The sequence below is a fragment of the Parus major genome, chromosome 10 (assembly GCF_001522545.3).
Source record: "Parus major isolate Abel chromosome 10, Parus_major1.1, whole genome shotgun sequence".
Classification (NCBI taxonomy): Eukaryota; Metazoa; Chordata; class Aves; order Passeriformes; family Paridae; genus Parus; species Parus major.
In genome coordinates, this window is record NC_031779.1 from 17,315,805 (window position 1) to 17,338,816 (window position 23,012).

Consider the following 23,012-nt stretch of genomic DNA (forward strand, 5'->3'; position numbering starts at 1 on the left):
ACATCACAGCCCGGCACGGCCCCGCTCGGGGCCTTCCTCCTGGCACGGCGGGGCTGCTGGCAGCACAGGGCCTTCAAATGCAGTTTTGTTGCTGGGTGTTTTTGTTGGCTCTTCGTGGAGCCCAAATGTTGAAAATGAATTCTGAGAAAGTTACTTAAGGTTTCTGGAGGCTGCAGCCCTGCCTGCCTTTGGTCACTGCTGGAATACCCTGATCAGGGGAGTTTTGCCTCACAGGCACTGGATGAAATCTGGCAAGTCAATGGCATCTGTGAGGAGGTGGTTTTTGACATGCTCTTCTGGAGAATTGGTCACTCCTTCACCTCAGTCATGTGAGGGATGGCAGGGTGAGGGCATTTCTCAGCATTTGAATTCCTACTCCCTGTTTCTTATCTCTCTGAGAGATAACAGTGGCTGGACAGAAACAGGTCCTGATAGCCAAGACAGAGAGGAATAAATGCCCCAATGGAAAAAGTATCTTCCAAATTTGCTTCCACTGTTTTTCCATCCCAGACAAGCCAGGATTTGGCACTGGCATTACTGGTAACACCAGGAGGTAACACCCTGACCCACCTCTGCCTGGTTATAGTGCTCACTGCTCAGTGCCAACAAAATTTGGCCTGTGGAACCCAAAAGGGAATAGGGATTCTATCCTGTAGTAGCTGAGACTAATCAAGGAATTCAAAATAATTTTTTGTGAAGACTGTGCTTGGATAATTCCATGTTATCAAATCAAATGAGACAAAATTATAATTTCTGAAGATTTTAATCGTGTCCTGTGTCATGCTGGGAGCAGTTCAAGTTGACATGCCCATATTACAGTTAATATCTGATGTTCCCATCTCAATTTAATTTTTCCATTTCTAGTAAGAAATGCCTCTTGTGCGGGGTTCTTCAGACTGAAAAAGTTGGACCATTTTTTACCAGAGAAATGTGGGCTGTTCTGCTTTGTCTTATTCAGTTTTAAATAATTGAACTCCCTTCCAAAGAAAAAGTAACCCAAAACCCAGCTTGTGCAAAGCATTGTGCCATGATCCAACCTACTGATGCAACTCCTTGGCAAAGCCACTTCCAGGAGCCTTTGCACCAGATCCACATGGCAGCAGGGACATGGCACTGAGCACTGCAGGTCGTTGGGGTTTCTTTTAATTAGTGGTTAGAGAATTGGGACTGGACTGAGTTAGTCCAAGCCCCATTTCACAACTTTCCACTTGCTTTCCTAGTTTTTCCCATTACAGTAAAATTCTGCTGTGATTTGGATTAGTCATAGGGGCTCAGTGCTCTCGTGGTTTTACTCATACTTGGTGTGCAGAGAGTGTCTCTTTGTCCAGGACTCTCAATGAGCCTTGCAAGCAGAGCTCTCAATTAAATAACACTTACCCTGCAATACCTGCCCCTCAATAGCTGGGGCAAGTCAAGATACTGATTTTAATGTGGGTTTACAGCCTGGGAACTATTCTCCAGGCTTGGCAGAATTGAGATCCCCTGGAAGGGCACAGGGATGCCTTAATTTAATTTTTGCATTCCCAGCAAAGGGTGAGTCTGAGCCCTCAGCCCATCTCACTGGCACCTTGGGCATGCCAAAGGCAGGGTTTTCCACTGTGGAGAACCTTAAGAGGGGTGAGGTTGTGTCAGCTCTGTCGTGCTCTGTCTGGTTCTGTTTGGTTTGCTGTGCTTAGTCCAGGCAGGAAAAAAGACCTGGGTAAAATGGTCTTTTTTTTAGAATTTATTGCTCCACAGGGAGGAAACAGAAAGGCCTTTGAGGTAAGTATTGTTTTATCTGCTTCACAGATGGGGGAGTTTCTGGTGGAGACCCAAGGTCATGGGAAGTTTTTTTTTCCCAAGAGAGCAATTTCCCAGTCTGTTTAACAGCATTTTGCCCCACTGGGATGAGCTGGAGGAGTCGCTGAGCCGTGGCCTTCCCAGCCGCTCCTGCCACTGGGACACAAGGGATGCGTGGCCACCGAGCTGGAGCTGCATCCAGCACATCTGTACATTTAAGGACAGGCTTCTACCAACCTGCAGAATTGTTTGTGGCACTTGGCAGGTGCTTTGCTGAGCTGCTGCTGCTTCTGTGCCCTCAGCTGGGATGTCTGAGCTGCCAGGGATCCCAGACCCTGAGCTCATCCCTGGGAGGTACAGTGCTCTCAGAGCAGCAGACTCTGGATGTGGAGCAATCACTGGATGCTCTTGTTTGTGACAATATCTCTCTTTCCATTTTTACCACATTTCTTCCATTGTTCTCCTACCTACATTGATAGCAGTAGCTTTACTCCTTTTTTGGAAGTGAGCCGGGTTTCTACAGCTGGATTCCTTAGGATCATGATGGCTGTCTCTGAACATACTCCAGCTTGAATTTGTTAACCTTCAGGGCAGGCTGCCAGGTCTGCCCTTGCCAGTAAAGAGAGAGGTAATACTGGGTGAAAGGAGTGTGGCTGTGCAGCAGCTTCTAGGGAGTGACTTTGTTTTATGCTGCTGTTATCGCTGTTTTGGGGTAAGTTACTGGTGTTCTTGCAGAATGTGAGAAGCAGGCAGAGCATCTGGGATTGAAAACTCTTCTGTTATAGAGAAGTAAAGAAATAGGAAAAAATGCTTTTCTGTGAGGGTGGTAAGGTCCTGGCACAGAGAGGTTGTGGACTCCCTATCCCTGGAGGTGTTCAAGGGCAACCTGGTCTAGTGGAAGATGTCCCTGCCCATGGCAGAGGGATGGAATGAGATGATCATTTTAGGTTCTTTCCAACCCAACCATTCTATAATTCCATGAAGCTTTTCTCTGTTTCTTGCAGAACTCATATGTAGTGCTGGCTGGCTTGTCAGATGGACTCGTAGCCGTGTTTTCAGTGTCCCAGGGCCTGCCAGGGGACAACTGCTCCTACCTGTGCTCCCACACAGCAAACAGGTCCAAATTCAACATCTCCGACGATGACCCGCGGCAGAACCCGTACCCAGTGAGGGCCATGGAGGTCACCAACAGCGGGGCCGAGGTGTGGTACAGCAACGGCCCCGGCATCCTCATCATCGACTGCACCTCCATGGAGATCAGCAGGAGGCTGGAGCCCTTCAGCCCGCCCTCCCTCATCACATCCATCGCCTGCAACTCCGAGTGCCACGGGGAGGAGGTGGTTTGGTGTCTGGATGATAAAAGCAACTTCCTGGTGATGTACCATGCCACCAGCTACCAGCTCTGTGCACGCTACTTCTGCGGGGACTGCAGCCCCCTCAGAGACATGTTCACCATCCAGCAGCCCTCGGCTGCCATCCCAGCCACAGCCCCCATCAGCCACAGGGCGATGGAGAGCGACCCTCTGGGGGACATGAGCATTGTGTACAGCCCGGACGTGGGCACCCAGATCCTGAACCACCAGGACTCGCTCACAGATTACTGCTCTGTGTCTTCCTACTCCTCCTCGCCTCCCAGCGCAGTAACCCGCTGCCCCTCCAGCCTGCCCAGCTCGCCCATGAGCTCTTCCAGTGCACCCTTCTCCACAGATTTTGGGGAGTCTGAGAAATTCCACGAGCTGAAGGCTTCCCTGGATCATGATGCTTCACCTGTGGGTGACAACACGGAACATCTCCAAGCAGTCAAGATTCTTCCCGTAAAAGACCTCATCTGGATCCCCAGGTAAGTGGGTCACTTACCCAAGCAACTTAGTCAAAATCCCTCCTGGCTGAACATGAGATTAACTCAGGCTAATTCAGCAGCTTTTGCATTCCCAGTATGATTCACCTGGCCAGAAAGTCAAGTTACCATTAAGAAACTCTTTTCCCAGTATAGTGGAACATGGATTTTCTACGCCTTTTGAAAGTACGTGGTGTTGAGCAGAAGGCCACGTGGAAGGCCTTGCTGGGCTGGTTTCAGCAGAATGAGAAGGGGGTGGTCAGACTCCAAGCTGTGTTTCCCCAGCTACTGAGGAAACAAAGAGCAGCAGGCAGCCTCCTTGCTTGGACACAGCCCTGGCAAGTCCTGCTGTCTCCTGTGGAGCTAATGGGAACCTCTGGAAAGCTGATTTTGCTTGTCACAGGATCTCTCACAGTGATCATCATCACTGGATTCAGGATGCCCCCGTGGCATCACAGTGCCCCCTCCCCTGCTAGACATCCTGTGGCTGCAGGTGGGCATGGAGCAGAGGATGCATATCCAGCATGGATCTTCCTCAGCTGACAGCATCCCCAGTGCTGAGGATGTGACATCTCCCTCATTTCTCTTCTAGGAGAGGAGGGGACATCATCGTTATCGGGCTGGAGAAGGAATCGGGCACCCAGCGGGGCAGAGTGATCGCGGTGCTGAAGGCGGGGGAGCTGGCTCCCTGCGGGTGAGGCTGACTGGGCTCACCAGTCTCCAGGGGCACAAGGGGGCTGGGGGGCAGAGGGAGGCTCTGCAGGCTCTCAGGGCTCTTGGGAGCTTCCTGTTTGCTTCCAGCAGCCTCTGAGGAGGTCCCAGTGAGAGGACACAGAGTTGCTGGTTGCACATCAAGGCCTGTACGCTCTCTTGCAGCGGGGCAGTGCTGTGACTGCAGCCTGGTCTGCAAAATCTACAGAGGCTGAACACCCCATAATGACAGACAGCACTGTGCACAATGTGATGGAGCTGGCCTGATCCTGCCTGGTGCTGGCTCCCTTTGCTCTGAGGGCACCTGGCAGAAGGTCAGAGCAGCTTGGCAGACTCAGGCCCCGCGCTCAGAACAAGAGGTGTATTTATGCAGAGCACGGCGCTTGTCTGTGGCTGCATTCACGTGGGTCAGGTTGATGTTCTGGCTCTAAATGAACACCTTTGTGCTGTGGGCAGTGACAGGCCGGGGGACGGCTCCTGGAGCACAGGGGAGAGCAGTTATATACGTTAATTTAAAATGTTTCATACAGCGAAGGAGAGTCCAAGGGAATAAATAGCTGCTGGAGAGGTGGGGGTGTTCCTGCTGATCACTTAAATACCGGTCTGGGATTGTACTATTTATGTCCAAACAAATGCAGGTTAAGCAGTGCTAAGGATTATAAATGATGGTTTATTACCACCAGGCAAACACAACAGGAGATCAAAGGCTCCTGCCAGTCCCTCTACTCTGAACTGAATGTCTTTATCAGTTAACTGGGAGGAGAGAATTCTCTTTATTGGTCACAGGTACTCTTAGGTTGGTTTGCTTAACCCAAATTGAGTGTGGAGTTCAGGCAAAGTGATACCACATCTCACACCTGTCCTGCCTTGCTGCCTGACTGGAGCAAGCACCGTGGCCATTGACCCTCCCTGTTTGAACAGCTGGATAAAGAGCAGAAGGGGAGGGGAGGGAAGGGAAGGGGCTGCTCTAACATCAGAGCAGAGAGGGGAGGAAAGGGAGGGGGCTCCATAGGGGCAGTTTGTGATAAAAACCAGCTACCAAGGACAGTCCTGTGGCCAGTGCTCCCAGCTGGACACCTTTTTGGGGAAACAGTGTGGGGCCAGCCTTCCCCATCTGCTATGGGAGTGGTACAAGGAGCCCAGTGAGGGCTGGACTCCTGTTCCTTGGATCCTGCAAGGGAAAAGTGTCACTGTCTGCTCAGCCACCTCCCTCTGAGGTACCTCAGGGCCAGCTTCAGCAGAGGGCACGAAGGGAAGCACATACAACACAAACCACACAGATCCCTGAGTGCTGCCACTGCTGTGCCCGCTGCTCTGGGCTCAGGGCTCAGACCATGAGCCAACACAGGCAGGCTCCATCCTGCTTCCATGCTTTATTCCAGGCTCTGGAAGCTCTCGGCAGCCTGTCAGCTGTGTTATGATGGAGCTGTTCTGAAAATGCCCAGCTGGCAGCAGGAACAGGAGTCTGTGGATTTAGCAAATCAGAAGATTAGCAGCAACTTCAAATACCACGGCAGACTTAAGCCCCCACCTGTATGTTTAGGCACCTGAATCCCTTTAAAAACCTTTTCCCATGTCACTGAGCAGCTTGGTTTTGATGTGACACAGTTTCTGATCCCTCTCTTTGTTACATTCTCCTTGCTGAAGGATTTGCAGCTTATAAAAAGCTTGTGTAGCTGGAAGGGAAGCTCATGAGGCAGTGCTGCACTCGCAGAGCTGCTCTTCCCCGTAATGCCCTTCCCTGGAATGCCCTTCCCTGTAATATCCTTCCCTGGAATGCTCTTCCCTGTAATGCCCTTCCCTGGAATGCCCTTCCCTGTAATATCCTTCCCTGTAATGCCCTTCCCTGCTCTCTCCTCCCTTCCCCAGGACGCTGGTGGATGCGGCTCTCGTAGCGAAGGACACGGTTGTGTGCTGCTTTGAGAACGAACACATGGAGCGGTGCCTGGCTGTCTGGAGGGGCTGGAGTGCCAGAGACTTTGACATTTTCTACCAGGCCTACGAAGAGCTGGGAAGGCTCGAGACCTGCATGCGCAAGAGAAGGTAGTGCCCGTGGTGCTGGGATCTGAGACTCTGCGGGAGACGGGAGCGTCCTGGACTCGGAGACACAGCCCACACCAGGGGTGATGGGGGGAGTGTGTGTCTGGTTTGCTGCTAGTGAGCACCGTGGGGTTCCCAGAGCCCCATCAGGGCTTTTGGGGAATGAAGAAGCCGGTGTGAGCAGGGCTGGGAGAGGCCTGGGAGCTGGGCTCGGCTCCCCTGCCCCGTCACACGCTCCCCTGGGCAGTGCAAAAGCAGAGGTGGCTGCAGTCCTGCTCATCCCCCAATTTCCAGTTCATTCTTCCCCGTTTTGAATTCCTTCCTCCCCTTCAGCATGCCCTGGCTGCTGCTGCTGCTGTTGTGTGTGTGTCAGCCAGGAGAGCTCTGTGGGCTCTTCCCTGGGAGCCTGAGCACGTTTCAATCCCGGCTGCCTGCTGGCTGGCAGCACTGTGGGCTGATTCACCCTGTTCCAGGAGGAATGCATCTGCTGGAAACCCTGCACGGTGGGGCTGCTTCCCACCTCCCTGCAACTCCATTAGGGGCTACTTCAGGTGTAGTCCCTGTGTAGAGACACCCTGGTGTAGGAACCAGCAAGAAGCTGTGGCTGGCCACTGCATTACTGGTTCCTAAAAGCTGTAGTGGTGCAGCATTCCTGAGAGGGAGCCCAAAACAACCTGCCAGGAATGCTGCACCAGGAGTCAGTGAGCTGGTTCATGGCACTGCTGCCATGGCAATGGAGCTGATGGAAAGCAAAGCCACTGGGTGTGACAGGTATTCCTGGTGGAAGAGAAGGGAGCCCCCTGACCAGGAAGGTTTATAAGCTGTCTCTGCTCCACTCCTCTTTCTCTTGGGAAATGCACTCTGGAGCAGCAGGAACACAATAAGCTCAGTTTGCCTGTGTATCTGTGCAGCTTCTGCCCACCACAGCTTGTATTTAATCTTCATTAGTGGCCTGGGATGCTGTATTGGCTCTGAATCCAATTGCACTTAATTATCCCAAGCATGTACAGCAGTGTAAAAAGTGTCCTCAGCTAAGCACCCTGTATAAAGATGTACAGTTTGAATTTTGAACCTTTCCTTTTTTTTTTTAATCCCAAGAATCTTGTGTGAGCATCGGCAAGGCTGGCCAAGGCCGAACGGGCAGGTTAACCCTCTGGTTCACATTTCTGTTGCAGGCTGCTAAAATATCTTTCTTCAGAAACAGAATGTATCTTAAAATAAACTGATTCCTCCCCAGGGTGACACTGCATTGGTGGTTTTTATTGGAAATCCAACTGGCACTGGGTGTTTGGGGTTTGCAGCATGATTCAGGAGCACATGGAAGGGGCTCGCGCTGGGAGGGAAGCGGATGCTCCCCGAGTGGATTAACCCCCAGCAGCAGCAGCGGGAGGGCAGCGGGTGCCAGGGCTGTTAATTAGTCATCAAGAAAGCAAAGGGAGATGAACAGAACCTGCCTGGGATTAACTGAGCCCAAAAGCCCCCCTAGCTTCACTCTCTCACTCAGCTGCTTCCTGAGAGCAGAGCCACACATGTCCCTGGGCTTCTCCCTGCAGTGCTGAGTGGTCCTTTACCTGCTTTGAAAGGATTCAATTCCCAGCTGGATACTGATTCCTGTTCCTGGTTTGGGCTGTTCCTTTGCTGGCATCAGTGCAGAATCAGGCCCTGGGATGAAGAACAGCTGTGCCCAATACCAGCATCCCAGTTTGGGGAGTGGCCTGAATATTTTTGGTGGGGGGAGGCATCATGTAGGGGCAAACCACTGGTTGCATCCCATATCCAAGATCCCATATCCTGATGCTCACTCTGGACATTTTTGGGGCCCCAGCACTGTGGGTGCACAGTCTGGGGCTGTCCAAACCCAACCTACCCCTCCTGTGTGCAGAAAAACAGGGAATATTACAGCTCATTCTGCTAGGAAAGGAAAGGAGGGCTGCTCATTGCACACAGTGGCCTGGACAGTGGGCAGGAATTGTTGTAATATGATATATTAGAGCAAAACCCCACTTCTTGTGCAGGTGAACACTGCCACACCAGCTGGATGCTCCCCATCCCACACAGCACCGAGGGCTCTCAGCTTCAGCATAAGGAAAAATGAGGTGATTTCTAAGGGAGGTGGGGAAAGGGGCAGTGCTGGCTGCTTTGTATTCTGCTACTGAAAGGACAGAGGAAATTAGTTTTCTTTAAGCAAGCTTTAAAAGGACAGGAAATATCGTGGCTATTTCGGGCTGCCGGCCTGTCCTCAGCTTACCCCAGCCAGCAGCGCTGGGATGGGAGCTGGGTCGGGCTTCAGTGGCTCAACCCAGGTGGAGAAGGGTAAGGATGGGCTGGGGATGGAGATGGGCATGAGGAGGGAGGTGGTGACGAAGATTAGGGTGAGCATGGGGCCAGGGATGGAGTTGGGGATGAAAATGAGAAGGCTGGGACCAGGAATGGGCTTGGGGATAAGAATGGTGCCAGGGATTGGGCTGGGGCTGAGCTCACCTGGGACAGGTGCTCAGCACTGGGGGAATCAGTGCCAAGTGCTGCTGGCAGTGGGCAGAAGGACAGAGCCCATCCCCAAGCCATGAGTGGAACATCCACAGTGGTTCAGGTTTCCCAGAGCCATCGTGGTCCTACCCCAGCACTCAGAACTGGCCTGGCAGAGCCAGTGCTGGCACAGCAAACAGCTTTTACCTGCCCCATATCCCAGCCTGCTTGCACTGGGAGATTATTTTATCGTGGAACCACTTTAAACTGAGCCACTCTGAGAGCCCTATAGCTAAAATGTCAGTAAAACACAAAGGTGGTGTTACTCTCTTGTCTTCTTTTTCTACAAAGTGGAGCAGGATCCTGGCAAAGTCCTCTTGACACCCCCAGCCAAATGGGGGACCCCCAATTTCCAAGACTCCAGCCCAGCCTGATGGAAATGTTGGAGTCGATTCAGGTCAATTAAAGTTAAGGTTTTTATTGAATTAAAGTGTTAAAGTAAGCACAGCCAGTCCAGTATTTGGGCTGATATTTTTTATGTTAATTGAATTTTTTTCACCCCTCTCATAAAAGTGATTTGTAAGTTAGTAGGGATTCCTGGGCTGGAGGAGACCTGGGAGATGGTTCTGGAGCTTGGAAAGGAGATGGGACACGTTTCTTACACCTGGGAAAGTGTCAGCAGTAGTTCAGATGTGAGGAATAAAAGTGTTTCTGGCAGCAGCAGCCAGGTAAAATGCAGGAAAATAGCTGGAAAGTTCCTCATGGGAAGCACTGCCTTGGCTGGGGAGCCCAGGTTGTCTCCAAGGCTGCCTAAGCCTGGGAAGGAGGTGGATTTTGAGCTCCAGCTGGGATCAAACCCCTGAATTTGCTCTGGTCAGCACAATAACTCACATTGGCAGAGTCCACTGGCTACAAAAACATTAATTAAAGCAGGTCCCACATGGGCAGTGCCCCACCAGCCCAGGGATCAGCAAGGCCAGAGCAGAGGAGGAGCCTGGTGGGGCCTGGACCTTCTCTGCATTTTTAATGCCTCTGAAAGATTTTCTTTCCAAAAAGCTCCCGATTGTGGCTGGCTGTGCAAGCCGAGTATTTTTAGCAAGTATTCATGCAAAACAGCTCAGGATAATAATTTGCAATGTAAAGTTAGAGGCTTCCACAAAAACTCAGAGTAAGCAGATTTGGGTCAGCGGGACTTTGTGCTGATTTTGCTGAAAGGAACCATCCAGCCAGGTCCAGGGGAGCTACATGGGGCTGGTCATTGAGTTTTCTGGGTTAATAAATCCCCACTGTGCCCACAGGACCAAAACTTGAAATCCTTCCATGGACTGTGATCTGCAAAGTTACAGATAAATGTTTCACATGTAAATAGTCACATCCAACATGACAGTCACCAGGAGTACTTGCTGCTGGACTTGCATTTCTTCCCCATCTCCCTTTGCCTCTTGTTGCCATCATTGATCCATGAGCAGGAGGGAAAAGCTTTTAGGATGAACAGCATTAATAAACCCAGCTCCTCAGCCAAGGGTGAGCAGAGAAGGTGAAGGGTGCCCAAGGGCTGCAAAGCTCTGTGTGGGTGGGAGTTTTATTGTCTGAGGACACTCACAGCCAATGCAGCATTCAACCCAGGTTACCTGCAGCAGAACAACAAGGGAAAGAAGTGTCTCACATTTTTAATGATTTTAATAAAGAAGAGAAACATCTCTATAGATAGGACATGACTGGGCACCACATCCTTCATTTTCAGCATGACACCATCTCATTTTCTCACACCTCTGTGGCCCAGAGGAAAACCCTCCCATGATTTTCCTGCTTCCTCAGCATGAAGGGAACTTCTGTCTGAAGCAAACAACTGGAGTAAACTGAGGATGAAATGTTCCAGCCCCAGAAGGAATTTTTGTCAAGGCTGGGTCAGCACCTACCAGCTGGTGATTTCCACCTCTGTCCAGTTCCTTACAACTGGGGCAGCAAATGCCGCTTATTTTAGTATAAAATGGGGTTTATGTGTTTAGACTTTGTCATAAAGGGTTAAAATTAAAATTTAACTTTAAAATGGGTTACTTTTAAGCTGCAAGTCCATAAAATATGTGACCAATTGCAATGTGAGGCCTCACAGGATGCCTGCATGCTTGGTGCAAAACTCACTTTTAACAGAGATTCGGTAACAGAATTAGAACTGCAGCAACTTAGGAAAAAAACCCAATACCAGATGGGTGCTGTTCACTAAATGGCTTTTTCCAGTTACATACATTCTGCTTTTACCAGCTGTTATGGGCTAAAAAAAGTCCATAATCATAAATGTTAATAAATACAGTACAAGTACAGGGCTTTTTTTCCTCCTGTTTTGCTGCCATTCTTTGGGATTCATATTCTTTAAGCTCTTTTCTGCACCACAAATACAAACTGCCTTTTTTTTTTTTTTCCTTGTGTGAACAAACACCTCTGCAATTCCCAAGATTCTTGCTTTGGGACTTAATTTTGTCCTCACACCAATACTGAACAACTCCTAGAGTTATTAAATAATAAGTGCTCAACCCACTTAATAATTATTTGTACTGTGTTTTGAATACACAGAACATCAGGGCACCGTGCAGCCTTGTCACTGTGTGTGAGATGCACATTTCTGGGTATTTTCAGGCAGCAGAAGTACTTTGAACATTTTCATGAGGGAAAAGTCAAAACCAGGGAATGGCACAGCTCATCAGCACCTGAACCTGATGAATGGGTTTGTTCTCCCTTCCCTCAGAGCCAACTGAGCTCATCCCAGGCCAAAACACAACACAGAGGTCAAAACCCTTTGGAAGAGAGAGATCCTTTCACCCAGACTTATTCCCAAAGTGTGTTACTCTGTGCTGGGTGGAATGATATGGACTGACGACGTGAGCAGTTCCAATTGCAAATAAAAAAATCTTTATTGCATCTTAGAAGCAAAGTCTTAAAAAAAAAAGAAAAAAAAAAAAAAGGAAACAAAGAAAGGAAAAAAAAAAAAAGAGAGAGAGAGAGAGAAGGAAAAATTTTCCATGCACCTACATCCTCGGGACTGTCACCAGAAAAGGATGAACATTGTAAGACACAGACTCTATGCTAGTTGCAGTTCATACTCCACACACGTGTAAACAATGTTATTTCTTCTACTGGAATAGCAGTTGCTCCATAATATCTCTTCAAACATGGCAACAACCACTTAAGCCTTGGATTTTCTCCATTTGTTCACTTGCCTCCACTTCCCAAAGAGCAGAAGTGGAACTTAGGGCAATGAGATGAAATGGGGCTGGAGGATACGATAGAAAAATATATTGTTCGCTGGTTTTTATTTTTTGTTTCTGCTGAGCAGGATATTTACAGGTACATAGGTCCCAAGAGATCATCTGCTTCAATGACAATGTCCAGTCACTGTCCAAGTCTCAGTGTACAGGGTTCCCTATCTGGCTTTAAGGCACTTTATTTTGTGTATTTTCTCTTACCTTGCTAGGTGTTAACTCACAGGGATCACATTTCCCTTGTATTCAGCCTCCTCATCCCCAGTTCCTCTTAGAATACCAAAAAAATTCCTAAACTCACTGAAGTCATTCCAAAAATGTTAAATTTGGGAGGGGAGGAAAAAAAAAAAAAGATTAATGAAAAAATATTTTAGAAAGTAATCTTTGGAGATCATTTACTGTAAGTATGATGTACACTACCTTATCAGTGAGAAGATGCAATACATTCCTAATATATATATATATATTTACACACACATATATATATATATAAAATATTAAAATGACTAACAGATATTCAAGGAAAGGTCAAGAACCTAAAACAATGGATATTAAATAAATTAACGGTCTAGCAGATACAGGGGAAAAAAAATCCCAAAACAAAACTAATAATCCAATGTAATAATTGTTCCCATTAACATCACGTGAGCGATTGAACGAAACCGATGCGATCGGGCACGGGACACTCGGTGCAGAGGAGTTTTCCAGGCTCTCCTCAGGGATCTTGGATTGTTCATTGTGTGCTGTCCTTTGGCTGCCAGAGATTCCCATTCCCCAGCCCCTTCCCCTCGCTCCTCAGGCATTTCCTGGTCGCATCGCTCAGCCCTGGGAGGCGGCTGAGGACAAAACACAGAACCCACCACGGATTCCCCAAACATTCCGTCCGTCTGTGGACCAAATACCAAACACAACAATTTCTACAAGGACTAATCACGGCTTGTGCTTACTTCCTTCCCTTGCCTGCCCATAAGTGGAAGTGTATTTTTAAACTGAAATAATCAGCTGTTAGGGAAAAAAAAACCCAAACAAACCCTCCTGCGATTACCACCCCTTTCTCATCGCCACAGCGACTTGGATTTTCTAATGCAATTTGAAAATTAATGGCTAATCCTGAACCAAAGGAGCAGAATCTTTGCACGGTAGCAGTCACACCAAAAACATTTAGACACAGCGTTTTGTCACTTGGCTTTGCACGCTCAGGTCCACATTTACAGAATCCCAGCCATGAAGACGGCAACGGAAACGGTAGGAAATAATCTTTTGTTCATAAGGAAATTCTAATTCAAGTCAGATTTCCGCTGATAAGATAACTCTTAAACAATTTTTTTTTTTGTTTGAAGGCAAATATTGATCACAGTTTTGTTCAAAACCAAAAACACAACAACAAAAAAACCCAAGGGCCTTGTTCTTCTCAAAACGAGCGCTTTGTAAGAAAACAACGATGATTTCTAAAATATATCCTGTGTGGTCTTTTAAAAGTGAATTATCAAAAAACATTTTCCCAAAAATAAATTAGATAATTAAAAAAAAAGTCTTTTCCAGCATAGCTGGACATTAGGCTGTCCTCACTGAGCCATTAGTATTGCTGCTTTTCCCAAAATTTGGGTCGTTTTTTTCAAACCATATTTCTGCCAGCTGTTGTGTGGACCCATAAGTTGAAGCTTTGGACCCCAAGCACATTTTATATTGTTTTGGATCAAGATTAGGGTCACAAAAAACAGGGTGATGCACATGGACTACTCCAATTTCTTGGCTTCTGAAAGTTTTTAAGCCAGCTTGAATGACTTTGTTAAACAGATCTACGTCTTCAAGGCCCCAACCTTGGATGGAGACATCAAAGCCACCCGCTTGAAGCAGGTCACCTTTGTAAATACAGGTGATACCAAAGCCATAGTTCCTCCAGAAACCTGTTTTCTGAGTGAAGGCAAAATGATTGTCACTAGGAACCTTTCCACTATAAACAATCTTTGGATCATACTGGCTAAAAATGATGGGAAAATATACTTGCTGACCCAAAACTGTATTGGCTCTACACCGCTGGAGGAATTCTGTGGTAAACACTAAGTCAACATCACAGAAGAAAAGTAAAGACTCGTTCTGGAACTGAGAAGATCCGACTTCCAGAGCCAGTGCCCTTGAGAACTCCCCCGACACCGGCAGAACCTGCATGTCAGCCTTGGGGTATTTGGAGCGGTAATCTCTCATCAGCTCGATCTGCTTCGCTTTGTCAGGGTTGGAGTTGGAATTGAAAAGCAGAACAACCAGCTTGACGTTCTGGTTTGGAATGAGGCACGTCTTTTCAAAATTCCCCATGAACCTTGCAAACATGTCAAACCGTCCGGAGAGAGGGATCAGGATGTTGATCTTCTTGTCTTTGAGCTCCTTCCTTTCTGCTTTGGACCTGCTGAGCTGGAAAGGGACAAACATCTTCAGCGAGTTGGAGAGGAAGGACAAGGACCCAGAATCCTGGTTGATTTTGCTGGCCAGCTCTTTGGCGTCCATCTCTTCGTGCTCCATGAACTGGATCTTGCTGAAGGTCTGCTGCAGGTACGCGTGCCTCCTCACGGGGACCGTCATCTTCTTCCCCTTGTGCTTCTTGTAGAGAAGCAGCAGGTCCAGCACGTACTCTGCTCCATACATGGGGTTCACCCTGCGGTATCCATACTGAATTTCCTTGAAATCAATGATTCTCCCCCGCGTCTTGGCGTTGGCGTTGATCATTTCCATGACCTGCATAACGATGTCATCCAACGCCTCGCGCTGGGACGAGTCCATCCCTCTCCGAGGCGGCTGCCCGTCAGCACCAGAATACAAATATTTTCCTGTAAGGAACTCCCACTCCAGTATCTCCTCCCTGTGGCGGGGCTGGAACCGCATGAAGGAGGGCGGCATCCCCAGCTGCAGGTCCTCCTTGTGGATTTCGGTGTTGCTGTACTTGCTCATGAGCACGATCTCGCGGTGCAGCTGCACGGTGCGATGGCGCAGCTCAGCGATCTTGCGGCTCAGCATGTAGCTGTGCAGCCTGTACTGGTACGGGGGGTTCTTGTTGGGGTGCAGCGTTATGGCTCGGTGGATTTTGCTGTTCCTCAGGTCTCGGATGTAGCCTTTTTTGTTCTTCTCGTAGTTCTCGTAGAACAGCTGCTGCATCTAGAAAAGAGAGGGAGAGGAGAGGTCAGAGTCTCGGCAGTGCTGACCCTGTGAAAGTTTGCCCACGCAACCCCGCTGGGACAGAATTCCCTCTCGCTCACAAGGCCAGAAGGCTTTCTGGATAAGCTGTCCTTGGGTTTAGGCACAGGTTGTAGCAATACCAGCTGCTATTCAAGGAAATTAAGAGGATTATTCATTGTAAACTGGTGAAAGAAACATCTATCATGGATTTGGGATTACTACAGCCCATTCTAGAGATATCACCGGCGGCCAAACAATTCTGCAATAAGTCGATTGTAAGCTCATTTCTTCACAACAACACACCATCACCAGGAAAATAACACCGTGAAGTGTTCGCTACAAAACTCTCATTATTCATCTCCCATTGTTTTAATATTAATAATAAAGAAGAAGAAAAAGGGATGCCATGTACATACTAAGCAAATCTGACACCTTTTCCATTATATCCAAATGCCATTTAGGCATTAAAAATCCAGGTTTAGGCATTAAAAATACAGACTGCTGAATGTTTTAGTCAAGATGCCAAATATGTTACCTCAAGTGCTGCAGTGCAAAGCTACAGCTGTCATTTTAGTGGACAGTAAAGTGTACCTGAGATTCCTAGAGTTCCAGAGGTCAGATAATACAGGATGCATGTGCACACCAGAATAAAAACATCCTTAAGGTGGCATTTGCTATTTCAAAACAAGAAGATTCAAACTAAGAGATTAGATTCTCAAGTCTTAGGAAAGCAGACAAACCAGCTTTACAGTTCAGAGTAGCTCAGGCAGTAGCTGATACCATGAAAGACAAACCAGGATGATAATGTGGAAAACAAACTGACAAAAAAACCTTGAGGCCATAGGTATATACCAGCTTAGATAATGGAAATTTAAAAAGACCACGGGCAGATTCTCTGTCACAGCACAAACATCATCAACCTGCCAGAGCTGATGCAACACCTTCATTCAATAAGGGATCCAATCTCTGTTACTGGCAGTGGAATCTGCCACGGGAAACACAGCAATAAAGCTTGTGGAAAAGGGCTGTACAGGTCAGCAAAGAGCCAAACTCAAAAAGAAGAACGAGAGAGAATGTCTCAAATATAATGGCAATCAAACAGAGCACTAAGAAGAAAATCACCAGCACAGAAACCTTCCTTTTACCAGCTGCTCAGAGCCAGCACAAGTCCTGTTTTATTAGGCTTTTGGTTGCATTTTTCCCATTATTGTGGACAGACACTGAATCTCAGGGATAAACTTACACCTGGATTTAATTGCTGCTATCTTAACAAGCTGGCTGTGTGCATGCTGAAAGCTGACATTCGGCGTATCGCTGCCGACAGCACGGAGCAAGCTGAGCCTACTGGGAGCACGGATTTTAATCTGAGCAAATGTAAATCACTGCAAAGGAGGGAGGGATTTCAGCCAGACTGAGAAAGAAAGGACATTTATTTCGTGGGTCACCAGCAGTCCCCCACCCCCTTCTCCTTCAAGTTCACCTTCTTCCCGCTCTCCCCAAGTGATCCCTGCTGCGTGCACGCTGTCTGGGAGCAATCCAGGCCAGAGGATGGATGGATCTGCACAGCAACGCGGCCAAAGAAGAACATCTTGGCCATGGCCCCTTGGCAGGCCTCAGATGAGCTGCCTGTCGAGATGTATAATATCCCTTTAGAAGTCATGCAAGATTTAAAAGAGCGCTACGGGCAGAGGTTAGCTGGTCTAATCCCACGTCCAGCAGAGTTATCCAAACTGAATGAACCTCATGCTTTCCCAAGAAACACGATTTTTCCACTCACCCAAAAGACTGTTCTTCATTTGTATCCCCGTATTGTTTCCTCTAGTAATGACACTTTATTTTTTGGGTCACTTTGAAGCTCACTGTTGCTGTGAAGGGCTCTAGGAGACCTTAAATCACACCTACTTAGGGTCAGTCCTGTGAGCACCATTTATTGCAGTGGAGAGCTCCCACGGGAAGAACAGGATCAGCCCAACACTGCAGGACCCACTCATTTTACTGACAACACTGATCTATCCTCTAACACTACACATATGTAGAACTAGAAGTATTAAATGCATATGGTAACCAATTTCACTGACATTTTAACAACTATAGGCAGAGGCTTTTCCAGGAGTACTGTGACATCAGATAAAAATTCTTAAATCACATCATTAGGCCACCATTATTTAAAGGAAAATTGACATTAGGATTTAATTTCAAGTCTTGCTTTGAATTTATAAGACAACAAAATCAAGATCACGCAGCCTGAATGCATTTACTCCAAAATTGCTACCCAGGGCATTCTGAAAAGGAAACCATGAGAAGCAGAAGGGCTTTCAGATTACACAACAAAGTTTTAATAGAATACTGATGGGTAGGAAAATGTTATGAAAGTTCCCAATGGAAGTAAAGATAGGAACTCCTAGCAAATGGCACAAATTAAAATTAAGCATATTTTAAAGCTCTGGCTTGCCACTCAGGAGCAACCTCTTATGTAGACTGGTTACCTTCTAATACTCCTTCCTGCCCCTTCCCAAGACTAGCTGGCTTCAAAAACTGAAAATAAAACATATCTCACTAAGACTTTACTGAGGCTTCAACACAAAGCAATTTACAACTGAAACATCTATTAACAGCCACGTTGCTCCAGCCAGAAAGGTGACAACTACCAGAGCCCTGCGCTCCAGCCAACCCTGCAGTGCAGCTAATGAGAAGCACCACAGTAGCCAGGCTTTTCTATAATCCTATTTTTCAGGAGAATGCCTTGCAAGGCTGGCATGTTCAATGTTTTCCCCATGAAGTCTCCCCCTCTCCTCCTGCAGTGTCCCCCCTGTCCCCTGGCACTGCTGGCACAGGATCCACAGCTCGGATCCCCCTCGGGGAGCCAGGGCACAACCCCAGGCCGCAGGAAACACCAAGAGGGGCACTGCAAGGGGTTAATCAACTGCCTACACAGAGTACAAGGAGTCACAAACTGTTTCTTCACAGTGACACCAAGTGCTGTGCACTAAGTCCAAGTGGCCAGTGGCCAAGGGAGCAGTTTAACCCTTCTCCTGCCGAGACACTTGACGCAGTGCCACAGCAGGACTGTGAGGCCCAAGGGCTTTGCCCCAGAAATCAGCCCCATGTGGATTGTGTTTGCTCACCCACACCTACAAACCTGAAGGAAATGAGCAGTTCCCTCCATGCCATTTGACAGCTCCACCAACACTGATTTGCTCAAATCATTAAGGCTCCCCAGCATTGGGTTCAATCACTAACCAAAGCAATGCCCAACTATCACAAATCACTGCTAAGATAATTTCTCACCATATTTGGGTCTAAACTATGCTAAATATCACCAATTAGCCCACACTGGCTTCTGACTCCATGTGACACTGAAAAGCCATAAGGAAGACACAAAATCATAATTAACTCTTGTGTACATCATCAATAGGTGGGTGGAAGAAGGCCACAGAGAAAGGAATACCTGTTATTTGCTCCTCCCGGTCACTAAAGACACGAGTGGGGAGTGACACAAGCCCAGGACGTGACAATCTCCCCATGCCTGTTACCAGAGCCTTGAGAGCTGAACTCTTGTAAACTCTTCTTCTAGTGAAACAGGTTTCTCTATGATTTTTTTTTTAAAAGAACCTTTCATGGATATTAATTCTGCAATGATTATATTCTAAGCATGCTTTATTCTAGTGCAGAGCACTGAGAGCATAGGGATACAAAGAAGAGCTACTCTTTATTGACCACTATTTACTCTAGACCTGTTGAAGCCTTAAAAACCCTAATGTTCCTCAAACCATTAGAGACTGAATGTTTAAACTGTGGTACAGCTGTTGTGGGCACTGCTGGCTCATGTCCAAAAGACCAACTGAAAGGAGAGAGTGTTACGTTCTTCGTTTCAAATGAAGAAGTCTTTTGCAGGCCAAAAAAAAGTGTACTGGAGAAAATGGACTTTAAAAATAAGACCAGTTTATGCAGAAACTGGCCCATAGCCACGGATTAGCCCCTGAGGGCTTTCTCTCACAGCTCCAGATTGTGCTACCAGAGCACAGACACAGCCCCACAAGTCTCACGAAAAGCAATCATGGATAAGACATGCTGTATGGCAGGTTTCAAAATGCCCAAGGTGGGCTTTAAATACAAAGCCCAGCTAATTAAAAGCCCGAATGATGGTTAATGTCACCTAGCTCAGAGCACCTCTGTCAGGAGATAAGGATGTGGGTCCCAGAGTGGAGCTGTTCTCCTACAGGAGCAATGCAGGTGCTGGGACAGCCCCTACCCTGCCCCACAGCTCTGCAGCCAAACCCAGGCAGGATCCTCATGTCCATCTCCTCCTTCCAAAGATATGCCACAGCTGGTGCAAAGGGGCAGCTCCTGCTGGCTGTCTGAAGTGAAGTTAAAGAACTTCTGCTCCCACATCCCAAGGAACTGCATGAAATAATTGTAGCTGCACTAGAACAATTTTGCCACTTTGCAAACACAAACAGATCTCCAGTTTTCTGGCTTATACATCACCAATACAGTTCAATTGATGAAAAAATTTGCCAAGGGGAAGGAGTAGTGGAGCTTTGTTTACTGCTGACTTGCCTCTGCTGGAGGGGAAGACTGTAGGAACCTCCTGGACACAAATCTGTGTATTCAGGGTTCTTTCTGTTTAAATCCTGGTGCTTTATATCCCACAGCTAAACACTGCCATGACTGAAGCCACTCATCAGAGTTATTATGGTGGAGACAAACAGGGGGAAGCAATGGATAAACACTCATTTCCAGTGAACTTGGCCACTCGTTCATGGCTTTAACCTCCCCAGTTGCCACTACAGGAAAGGATGCAGGAAACACCACTCGGCGCTGGGAGATCAGACTTCCCTCTCAGCTGGCAAGTGAAGCCCTGAGCTCTGGAGCACAATTAAATGATGTGATTCTTCAGACAAGTTACTTCTCACACCGATTTCATCAGGTACCACTGGTCCATGTTTGCTTTGTTTCATAAAGAGAAGCAAGAAAATCATCCTGAGCAATCAGTACTCAAAATTTCCATGGCTGGGGTAGCAGAGGCAGAGCCAGCTGTGACCTCTGGGTGCAGTAAGCTCAGACATGCTCTGAAGCAAGAAGTTTATTCTGTATAAGACAAATGCCTCTTCTTATATGATCCTAAGTGAAACAGTGCTGGTCTGACTCGAGAGTCTTGCAGTGCCTCCTGCACCGCTCTCCTCCCCAAAGTGTTCCAGAAAGGAAGCCAAGAACTAAGGCAAGTTTCAAGCACAGCAAACTCAAGGTCATTGAATTCCCAAGGAATCTGTGAATTAGGAGAGTTACTGCTGGAGCTCAAGCTTTTGTGAACCATACCAAGTAGCTGTTTAATTAAACAACTGTTTTCCTCCCAATCCTTTCTTGTTTAAGCAAGTAGAAGAGCTTAAAAATTACTTATTCATTTACAGTTTCTCAAACCAAGTAGCCTTTAAAGTATTTCCAGCTTGGCAAAGGAAAGAAGAAAACCTGCAAAAATGAATGGGTCTTCAAAACTGGCATCGAGTACCTCACCTCTGACCCTGAGCTCGACGATCTCATTACCCAAAACCTACACGTGGGAGCAGTCCAAGGCACTTGGGAACAGAGATCCTCCAGCAAGGAAGCAGAGAACTTCCCTCCTCCTGGCCCTGTACTAAACTGAGCTTCATCCTCCTGATCTAAATGAGGACACAGAAACCAGATAAAACAGAACGTGCCAGTTTAGGATATTTAGATTTAACTGTGTAAACCTTAGGAGAGCTGGATGTGATTGCGAGGTTTTCATCCAAAAGGTTCTGGTTTGACAGAAACAAAAACAAAATACCACTAAACATTAACAAATGTTCTACACTACAGCTATTAAAGAAGCAGAACATCGTAGGTGCAAATGACTAATTGTCATTGGGATTGCCTGAGAAAGTGTAATCAAAAGTTGCTTCTAGCATAATTTCCAAATTACGAGTCCTGCTGCAAACTGCTGCTCTTCACAAGGCTCGCCCTTGCTCAAGTTAAGGCTCTGACCCATGGGGCAAATGATTCAGCTCTCCCTCTCCAGCCTCTGTCCCAGATCCAAACAAAACCAGGGATACAGTGACTCGCTGCTGATTGCTCATTTAAAGGCCAGACTCAGGGATGATGCCAAATTACTTGCCCACTGAATCTACTGCGTCTCAGCATTTCTTTTCCTTGTTGTCAGCTCCACACTTGTACCCCACAGTACAGACAGAGCACAAGAAAACTTGCTTTTCATTATGAATTTCGACAGGCTCATGAAAACCAGAGCCACAGCCTTGGAAGTCTGTATCTGCTCTTTCTCATGCAAAGTGTTAAGATTCCAGAGGAGCAGCACATGACCCTTGGAGGGGAGTTTCTTGGACATGATGAGCAGAAAGCTTCTGACACCCTGGCCAATATTTTTTGGATGCTAAAAACAGAGTTAGGGGGATGCAGTTTCCTCTGAACACAGACTACAGAAGAGAAGACCTCTTCTGGGCTGCTGTGTGATTTTCCACCATGTGTTTTCAAGAAGCAGTAATGTAATCATTTAGAAATACTTTTGTTCATGGAATTCAAAGATTCCTATTTGGGAGCTATTTTCCACGTCCAGTGGTTTTGTAGGAGTTGTGAGCCATGATGGATGAAGAGCCTTTTTGGTCCACTTGGCAAGGCTACCAAAAGCTGCTGCTTAAAGGGGAGTGGAGAAGAAACCCTCTGCTTGGAGAAATTTCAGCTGCAGCCCAGGCAGCCACCAACCATCTCAGCATCAGTCCCACACCCGAAATGCGAGCTGGAGCAGCGCAGCCTCTCTGCCAGATTGGATGGGGACAGCAGTGATCCTGCATCACACACCACCCCAGGTCTCCAGACCTCTGCCAACACCAGATGCTGCAAGACCCACTGGGGAAGCTCCAGTGGGTCTGTCTGCAGGATCCCTCCCCATCAGTCCTGCCCACATGTGCCCAGCAGCACTGCTTTCTGTGCTGCAGGACAGCTCAGGAACCTCCACCCCTGAGCAGGGACAGAGACGGTGTCTCCCTCTATGTCCCCATCTAACAGCACTGAAGGACAGGGCTGAGGCAGTCACATCAGCACAAAGCTCTGAATATCTCTTGAGTCTTCACAGGAGATTACTGTGAATTTAATTAGGCAAAGATTCAGCCTCACAGTAGCTGCGGTTCTTCCCTGCATGTAAAAAGGTGGGGGTGTATTTCAAAAAAACAGATTAATTTACAAGACATTCATCACTTCTAGCTTAAGCAGAACCATTTTGGATGAGGAGGGCCACAGCCCCTTTTTCATGGCAACAGACCATGCTTGCTGTTTCTGATCCCCTGAGAAGATTTATGTGAGGAATACACCTTTTGGAAAGGGGCAAGAAGGGAGCTGGGAATGCTGAATTAAATCCCCAAGACAAAGCCAACTGCTCAACTGCCTGTGTCAAAGCTGCAGCCCCTGAGAGCTGCAGTGCCAGAACAACCTCGAAGTGAGAGAGCATCTTCCATAACTTCATTTATAAATCCATCTGCATTATGCTTTCTTAAAAACTGATGGTAAAAGCACTTCTCTGCCAGCCACATCAGTATCAGCTGATGAAAAATGACAGAAAACTGGGAATATATAACATTTCTAATTCCTCTGCTGGTGAATCCTCCTCCCAGATGCCACAACAGCCATGGGTGCTGTTGCATTGTGCCTCTGCCAGGCAAGCAGCTGGAAGAAGGAATGTTGTTCAGGAGGAACTCTTGAAACCTTAGCCCCTTCCAAATTGCTGA

The 23,012-nt window shown here is 47.5% G+C and overlaps 2 protein-coding genes across 3 annotated transcripts in view; one reads left to right on the forward strand and one right to left on the reverse strand.

The window, feature by feature from the left end:
- The window catches only part of LRRK1 (leucine rich repeat kinase 1), a 73,165-nt gene extending 65,549 nt beyond the window's left edge, over nt 1-7,616 (forward strand). Inside the window, exons 32-34 of one of the 2 annotated variants that reach the window (XM_015639352.1) lie at nt 2,784-3,619; nt 4,209-4,310; nt 6,197-7,616. In XM_015639352.1, the coding sequence (XP_015494838.1) occupies nt 2,784-3,619; nt 4,209-4,310; nt 6,197-6,374 (1,116 nt within the window). In that variant the 3' untranslated portion in view covers nt 6,375-7,616. The remainder of the gene's footprint in view (nt 1-2,783; nt 3,620-4,208; nt 4,311-6,196) is intronic. The other variant, XM_015639356.3, reaches the window with a different exon arrangement.
- Nucleotides 7,617-9,295: 1,679 nt separating this feature from the next.
- Nucleotides 9,296-23,012, reverse strand: part of CHSY1 (chondroitin sulfate synthase 1) — a 77,388-nt gene continuing 63,671 nt past the window's right edge. The window contains exon 3 of the mRNA XM_015639166.2: nt 9,296-15,237. Within this exon, the coding sequence (XP_015494652.1) occupies nt 13,645-15,237 (1,593 nt within the window). The 3' untranslated portion in view covers nt 9,296-13,644. The remainder of the gene's footprint in view (nt 15,238-23,012) is intronic.